Source organism: Moschus berezovskii, chromosome 14 (genome assembly GCF_049115385.1).
Source record: "Moschus berezovskii isolate FMDL1 chromosome 14, NW_MosBer_1.0, whole genome shotgun sequence".
NCBI classification, from domain to species: domain Eukaryota; kingdom Metazoa; phylum Chordata; class Mammalia; order Artiodactyla; family Moschidae; genus Moschus; species Moschus berezovskii.
The window spans coordinates 18,256,990-18,265,793 of record NC_142473.1 but is presented as its reverse complement, the minus strand read 5'-3'; the positions used below and the strand labels follow the sequence as shown (position 1 = coordinate 18,265,793).

The window sequence follows — 8,804 nt, the reverse complement described above, 5'->3', positions numbered from 1 at the left end:
CTGAAATGGTTATGTAGCTTTTCTTTCACTTTATTGACATGATATATTACATTCATTGATTTGCATATGTTAAAGCATCCTTACATACTAGGGATCAGTCCCACTTCGTCATGGTGTATAATCCTTTTTATGTGTTCTTGAATTTGGTTTACTAATGTTTGGTTGAGAATTTCTGTATCTATATTCAGCAGAGATATGAGGTGATATCCTCAAATGGTTTTGGTATCAATGTACTGCTGGCTTTGTAGATGAGTTTGCGCTTATTGCCTCCTCCTCAGTATTTGCAAGTGTTTACAGGAAGACTGTGTTGATTCTTTACATGACTGCTAGAATTCACCACTGAAGCCATCTGGCACTGCAGCTTTCTGTGTTGTAGCATTTTTGATTTTTTGATTACTGATTCAAACTCTTTACTAACTACTGGTCTGTCATGGAGATTCTCCTCAGAAACCCAGGGTGTTGCTGAAGAGCAGTGGGACCCACCAACTGCAGCCCCAGAGCTGGGCAGACTTGTACCGGCCCCTTTCACTTTCCCCCTCCTCTGCTGGGCAGGTTGGTGCTGTCACTGCAGCTGCTGTCACCACAAATCTCCGACTCCCGGGCCGCCTCTGGGGGTTCATCCACCAGTTTCAGATACGCAGACAGAGGAATCTCAGGTGTCCCGGTGTGCTGTGCAGAGGCACTTCTGTCCAGTTATGCATGTCTGATTTGTTACAAGTAAAAGGGAGAGAAAAGGAAGCACGAGTGACATCATGATGCTGACGTCTTCACTACAGGGTCATCTTAAAGGCACTCCATTTTGGAGACTCCCGCACAAGGTAAGTGAGGGAAATCGCAGAATGGATGGAGAACAGATTTAGAAAGTATTTGGAGTAGAAAACGTAGCTTTAATATTGATGGACTGGTCATGGAAATACTGTTATAAATTTTCTTATAAGAAATTTCAGGCAATGACCAAATTTCAAGCAATGACCAAATCACTATGGTACCACTTTTGATAATACTGTTGTTGTTCACTCAGTCGTGTCTGACTCTGCAACTCCATGGACTGCAGCACGCCAGGCCTCCCTATCCTTCACCATCTCCTGGAGTCTCCTCAAACTCATGTCTATTGAGTCAGTGATGCCATCCAACCATCTCATCCTCTGTCACCCCCTTCTCCTCCCGCCTTCAATCTTTCCCATCATCAGGGTCTTTCCCAGTGAGTCAGTTCTTTGCATCAGGTGGCCAACATATTGGAGCTTCAGCTTTAGCATCAGTCCTTCCAATGAATATTCAGGGTTGATTTCCTTTAGAATTGACTGGTTGGATCTCCTTGCAGTCCATGGGACTCTCAAGTCTTCTCCAACACCACAGTTCAAAAGCATCAGTTCTTTGGTGCTAAGCCTTCTTTATGGTTCAAATCTCAAGTTCACACATGACTACTGGAAAAACCTTAGCTCTGACCATACACACTTTTGTTGGAAAAGTGATGTCTCTGCTTTTTAGTATGCTGTTTAGGTTTTCCATAGCTTTTTCTTACAAGGAGCAATCATCTTTTAATTTCATGGCTGCAGTCACCATCTGCAATGATTCTGGAGCCCAAGAAAATAAAGTCTGTCACTGTTTCCACATCTATCTGCCATGAAGTGATGGGACCAGATGCCATGATCTTTGTTTTCTGAATGCTGAGTTTTAAGCCAGCTTTTTCACTCTCCTCTTTCACTTTCATCAAGAGGCTCTTTAGTTCTTCTTTGTTTTCTGCCATTAGGGTGGTGTCATCTGCACATCTAAGGTTATTGATATTTCTCCCAGAAATCTTGATAGAACTTGAGCTTCATCCAGTCTGTCATTTCACATGATGTACTCTGCATGTGAGTTAAATAATCAGGGTGACAATACACAGCCTTGACATACTCCTTTCCCAATTTGGAACCAGTCTGTTGTTCCATGTCCAGTTCTAACTTGCTTCTTGACTGGAATACAGGTTTCTCAGGAGGCAGGTAAGGTGGTCTGGTATTCCTATCTCTTGAAGAATTTTCCAGTTTGTTGTCATCCACTAAGCCAAAGGCTTTAGTGTAGTCAATGAAGCAGAAGTAGAGGGGTTTTTTGGAATTTGTTTTCTATGATCCAATGGATGTTGGCAATTTGATCTCTGGTTCCTCCACCTTTTCTAAACCTGGCTTGTACATTTGGAGTTCTCGGGTCACGTACCACTGAAGCCTAGCTTAAAGAATTTTGAGCATTACCTTACTAGCATATGAAATGAGTGCACTTGGGCAGTAGTTTGAACATTCTTTGGCACTGTCCTTCTTTGGGATGGAATGAAAACTGACCTTTTCCAGTCCTGTGGCCAGTGCTGAATTTTCCAGATTTGTTCACAGATTGAGTGCAGCACTTTCACAGCAGCATCTTTTAGGATTTTAAAGAGCTCAGCTATAATTCCATCTCCTCCTCTACCTTTGTTTGTAGTGATGCTTCACTAAGGCCCACTTGACTTCGCACTCCAGGGTGTCTGGCTCTATTTGAGTGATGACACCATTGTGGTTATCCCAGTCATTAAGACCTTTTTGTATAGTTTTTCTGTGTACTTTTGCTATCTGTTTTTAAAATTTTCTGCTTCTGTTAGGTCCATATCATCTCTGTCCTTTATTGCTAATACTGGATATATTAATAACAGAAATTATACTTACTCACTGCAAAATCAAGAGCAGGGCATAGGTTCAGTCTACTGAGTTAATGAGTTAAGGAGTAAAAAAATGGTATTTTTGAGTATTATTTATCAGTTCATATTGTACTTATGTTTTTTTTGGCTGCAGCATGTAGGATCTTAGTTCCCTGATTAGGGATGGAACCTATGCCCCCTACAGTGGAAGTGCAGAGTCCTAATCCCTGGACCACCAGGGAATTCTTTATTAGTTCAAATTGAACATTTCTCTTAAAGCAGCTACTAGGAAACACCCTTTCCTCAAAAAAAAAGAAAAAATTCAAACAACATTTCTGCAAGTGAAACTTAAGACAACTTAGAACAAGGACAAAGTTTAAAAGTCAGTTGAAATTTTCTTTTAATTAAAGACCCAAGAGACAAGAAGCTCCTCTGTGTTACAGTACATAACATATGGCTCTTATACAGAGTAAAACAGACACCAGGGAATCGGGTGTTTATACCAGCGCTAGACTCTTACTGTAGCAGGCAAAAAGCGAGGCAGGATTTCCTTTACTGGCATGGAAATTGTAATACATCTTTACATGCAATAAGTTCTTTGGTAGACAATGATTTGGTGGAATTACAGAATTTGCAAAGGAAAGTAGCAGTAAAATACTTCATATAAAATTTGTGCACAGTACTTCTCATCATATGCTCTTTATACAGACTTCATAAAAATGTCAATCCTACTGAACTTTTAAATAGAGCCTCAAAACTCACCAATGAAGTTCTGTCTTCAAACACATACAAAAAAGTAAATAAGATAAAGTAGGGCAGATAATGAGTTTTTAAAATATGTTTCATGATGTTTCCAGTAACTGATCTGAAGGATGTGGAACTCTTTGAAATCCTGGATGGCTGCCACTTTCTCCTCTGCAGTCTCCTCCCAAGCACATCTGTAAGGCATCGTTTTGGAATTGCTACCTAATATATCTTAAATTAAGCACATAAATAATGACAGCATTAATTTTCAACTACTACTACATCATAATATCCTCAATATCATATACCCTATTACATATGAAGAACATGGGCTTTGAATGGTAAAAGTAAATTACTTACTACAAAAAAGACAAACCCATGATGTTGAGAAATGAGCATTAACCCATCTTGATTTATCTACACAGGGCCCAGTACATCTAAGCCCACGGAATGTCAGGATTGGTTGGAAGACTGATGCTCCACCTGCTGTGCAATGAGCGCTCTTCCGCCAAGAAAGTGCTGTTCTCAAGTGGTTTGTGTTTTGATTTTAGCAGACACCAAAACTTCTGAGACAGTATTTTCCTTTGAAAATCAGAAACTTGTTCCCACTGTGGAGCCAGGATTCAAGCATTTTAATATTCTTTGGGTGACTTAGAAGATTAGTGTTGTAATCATGTAATTACACGTGAGGTTATTTCCCTTAAACCACCTGCACTGCTACAGTTCTGAACTCATCCTAGAGAGATCTGAAATAAATAAAGTGACTGAAGTTCTCTCACGGACGGGTTCTATGTTCAGAAGCCCTCCTCCTCATGAAGCTGCCACTGTCATCAGAGTTCACGGCGACCGCGCCCCATCAAGCGGCCCTCTCACACGACCGTCTGCACAGGCGTGACGCACTGTGCCGGGGAGCCGGCTCTCTCTGACGATGAGGTTGATCGGTTGGAAATCTCTCTCTGTAGCTCCTCTACTTTCTTCTGAAGCTCTGCCCGTTTAGCGAGAAGCTCTTTATATCTGTTGTGAATGGGCTCCTACAAGAGCAATACACCATAAAGTTACTTAACTAAGCAATCTGGAACAAACCCAAAGTCAAATCATTCTGGTATTTAGCTTCATGCTTAATTGTTCAGTATATGCTTTCAGCTATGGGACCACGCCCACCTTTCCCGAACATCAGTGAAAATTAACTTCAATGACTCCACTGACCCATGGCTCTTTCACTGACCTCCCTGGTCTCCCCAGGTGTTTCCACAGAACACCCTGAAACTGGTGCTTGGCCAAATACAACAAATAATTAAGTAACAACATAATCTAAAAGCCAATACTTAAAAGATTTTCTGTCATTTGGTTGCAGACTTTTAGTCCTTTAAACAGTTCTAGGCAGCAAATATTCTGTAACATTTTAAAAAATGGACTAGAATTTGGTGAGGCTTTTAACTCCCCTAAAGCCATTTTCCCCAACCTCCAGTTTTCCAGCCCAGCACCCTCATTTAACGGAGGAGAGAAAACGAGAAAGAGCGGAAGTGATCTGTGCAAGGCCAAAAAGCAAGTCATGACAAGAGTCAGGGCACTACTCATCCCTATGCAGTGCTTTTTCTACTATCCCACTCTGTTAACAGGAAACAAATGGAAATTTTAAATATGCACAGATAACTTTTCTAGCCACTTTAAAGGGAACAAAAGTAATTCATACAACTGCTGGATAAAACCTCTCACTGGATATTGCAGGGCATATACCTGGGGCTTCATCCGGGGGTTCCACCTTACGTAATATCCCACCCAGAGCTCTAGGTGGCGCATGCTGGCTACTGGGTAAAGGACATGATTGGAATAGCTCCCATAGAGGGGATTAGTGAAGTCCTCCAGCTGGCTATTTATGTAAGACCACAGCGACACAGTCCTCCTGGGAAGATTCTATAAGAAGGAAAAACAGGTTAAGGTTCTCCACTACACAAGCTATTGTACTTTAGATGAAATTTGTCAAAAGGCATTTGTGATCATTTAAACTGTTTTATAGGGACAGAACTCAGACATTTTGGCAACAGCACCACTTCGATTAAAATTAGAGAGCAGTGGAAAACAGTGCAGTTCCCCAAAAAGGTAAACAGAGTTACCATGTCAGCAATTCCACTCTCAATATACATCCATGACAAGTGAAAACACACATACAAACAACCTTGTGCACAATGGTGAAAGTAGCAATCAGTCATAATGACCAAAAAGGAAAAGCAACCCAATCCAAGTCCATCATCCAACAGATGGATGAAATGTAATATAACAATACAACGGAATATCATTCAGTAATAAAAGGAATTGAAATAATGACACATGCTACAAATTGAACCTTGAAAACATCATGCTAATTGAAAGAAGCCAGACACAAAGGCCACACCCCGAGCGATTCCATTTATATGTAACGTCCGGAAGAGGCAAACCAACAGAGATTACAGTGTCTGCTAGGGTCTGAGAGGAGATGGGAATGGGTAGGTAGTAACTACTAATAGGCATGGGGTTTCTTTCCAATGTTCTGAAATTAATGGTGGTGATGACGATATAACTCTGGATATGCTGAAAATCACTAAATTATATGCTTTAAATGTGAATGTTATGGAATGCACATTATAGCTCAGTTTTAAAAACATATCTTTCTTTTTAAGATATTGTAAATCCTACTTTAGGCTCTCAAAAACTGAAAGTCTCTTTGGAAGTTATCCACGGATTATCTAACATTCAATAAATTCTTGATTGGCTTGTGTTCATAGAAATATCTACTGCATGCTAGACACTGAAGATGTAAAGGTGATTTTAAAAATTTAACATCTATCTTCAAGGAACTTCTAGTCTAGGAAGCACTTACTACGTGGCCATTATCACAGTGTTTTGCATGGTTTATTTTATTTAATCCTCACAATAGTAAGCACTATTAAGTACATAAGTACTATTATGCCTGCTTTACAGAAGCTGAAATTAACTTGCTCAACTTCACACAGTAAGTGAAAGATCTAAGATTTGAACCCAGGCAGCTTGGCTCCAGAGCAAGCATTCTTTGCCACTAGGCTTTACAGAAAAGCATGAAGAAACTATTTGAGAGTCACATTTTTTAGAATGGAAATTGAAGCAGAGGGAGACATTAATCAAGATAATTTAGAACTTCATACATAAGGCAGATATATTCTGAGGAACACATTCTCCTTAATATCTTCTCAGTGTTTGAATATTTTATGCTATTATTTTACAATTTAAAAAAAAACTAAAATGGTTCATATGTATGAGAATGTATTTGGGAACTGAGCTGTGCATTCATTCAAATGTGTATTTGTGGCTAATCATATCTCGCTGCACCTGCTTTTGATGTACTTCCATCCTGCAGGAAGTGTGGTAACAGGTACACGAGTGCTCCTAAGACACCACATACTTCAGTCCCTTCAGCAGACGCTGCCTCCTACCCATCCTCATGACAGAGGCACTTTAAGACAGACAAAGCTCAGACGTGTGCAAAGAAGTGAGCATATTACAGCATATAAAGGAACACATGGCCAAAGGCATCATTCAAAAGAACAACTGTTCAGCTGAAAGCCATCCCAGGCTGCACTCAGTAGAGAAAGCGTGTATATAGACAGAGGCGGGCCGGGCAGGGACCGTGTGTTACCTCTTTGCCTCTCTGCTGTTCACTGTTACAGAGGAATGTTCCGAACAAACAGCTATACAGGTGGTCCAAAATGGTAATCAGAAAATATTCATTGAATTCAAATGCTGTAGGAAACTGCAAATCAAATATCAAAACACATGAAATAATTAGGACAGCTTCCCAAGCATGTTCATCCCTGTACATTGGTGGGTGCTTTGTAAAACTTAAAATTAGGCTAAACAGTATTCAAAAACTATATATTTCTAAGTTATTATGGTATTATTAATATTTTCTTGGTTTTCTGTTCAAAAATATCACTTTGCTAAGATAATTTCTCCTAATACCTCCTTTTCTTGTACAGTAAGAATCTGAATGCGCTAATCTTGCTGTTCTTCTGTCCATTTATATCAGTTAACCCTCAACTTGAGGCTGATCTGCCTTGTCTTTCTCTGCCAAGAATGACCATAAGCAACATAGTAAGATTTTTCTTTAAATTTTCAACAACATAGTTTTTAGGAATTACACAAAAAATATCAATGTCTCGAGAAAAGGAGATGTGCGGCTCATTTAAAAGCCACCCTTACTCATCTTTTCAAGGAACATGTGCTCAAACCATGATATTTTATAATCCAGTACTTTGGCAGCCTTTCTTAAAAGAGAAAAGTCACTCTCTTTAACTAGGACAGGTGTTTAACTGGATATCTTACACAAACCACAATTTGGGGGTAATTTATCAAGGACCAATTACAGATCCCAGGAAGGGAAGGGAAGGGATTTAGTATAATCGATCACACAGAGTCGGACACGACTGAAGTGACTTAGCAGCAGCAGCATCCTAACCATTTACTGTTTCAAGAATTATTTGAAAGCTTCTATGTAAGACTGTACCATTTATAGGACTGTGAAAAGGAATTCCATGAATATTTGGATTGTGGATTTAGTAAATAAATACTGGTGCCAAGTTTTTCTTAGAATGATCCCTACCCAATAGTGGATGAAAACAGCATAAACTGCACACAAAAGGGACAAGAGTGAAAACAACTTTGCCTTCAAACTTCCTAAATTTATAAGTAGGATAACAAGGCAAATTTATCTTCTTAAACAATTTACTCTTTAATAATAATTGTTGTGGCTCTGAAGCAAATAAAGCAGATGATAAAGCGTATGCCAACATAAAGCCAATTAATCATAAAAAACTGTGTCAAATTCCATCCATTCATTTACAGAATAAATCCCATCTTCTGTACTGTTACTCTTAAACAGCTTATTTATTAGCCAACCTTGAATGCACCCTACATCATTACATAGCAATTCGAAGGACTTAAGCCTATGATTAGCCTTTCATCGTCTTGGCAAAACTATTAGCTCAGTTATGAGAAAACAGCTTAATTAGTGGGATTTCCTCACAAACACAACTAAAATAACATTATTTAAATAGAACATTAATCGCTGCTATTGTTTTTAAAATCCTGAGCAGAGAAGGAATATTTTGTTCTCCTTATATGTTTAAAATCTGAAGGGCCTTCATCCTGCTTCCTGATCCCAGCAGTGAGAGAAGATGATGAGGGCAAGAGGAGACTTTTTTTTTTTATAACAGACAGACACAAACATGCATCACTAGTAGGGGAAGAAAGTCAGTTGGATTATTCCATAGAGAATATGAATAAAGAATAAGGTCATTATTAACCATTATTAACTGCCGATGTACTCGCCAAGCGAGCCAGCTGTCCACCGTCCCCTCTCACAATGGCAGAGGAGTGAGGCAGGTCTCACTACTTCTCTAGGTTA

At 39.4% G+C, this 8,804-nt stretch overlaps 1 protein-coding gene across 3 annotated transcripts in view; it reads right to left on the bottom strand.

Moving 5' to 3' along the window:
- Positions 1 to 3,027: 3,027 nt before the first annotated feature.
- Positions 3,028 to 8,804, bottom strand: part of MTMR2 (myotubularin related protein 2) — a 118,407-nt gene continuing 112,630 nt past the window's right edge. For all 3 annotated transcript variants that reach the window (XM_055422909.2, XM_055422910.2, XM_088842895.1), the window contains 3 exons: positions 7,038 to 7,151; positions 5,126 to 5,302; positions 3,028 to 4,419 (listed from right to left, as the gene is read on the bottom strand). In XM_055422909.2, the coding sequence (XP_055278884.1) occupies positions 4,258 to 4,419; positions 5,126 to 5,302; positions 7,038 to 7,151 (453 nt within the window). In that variant the 3' untranslated portion in view covers positions 3,028 to 4,257. The remainder of the gene's footprint in view (positions 4,420 to 5,125; positions 5,303 to 7,037; positions 7,152 to 8,804) is intronic.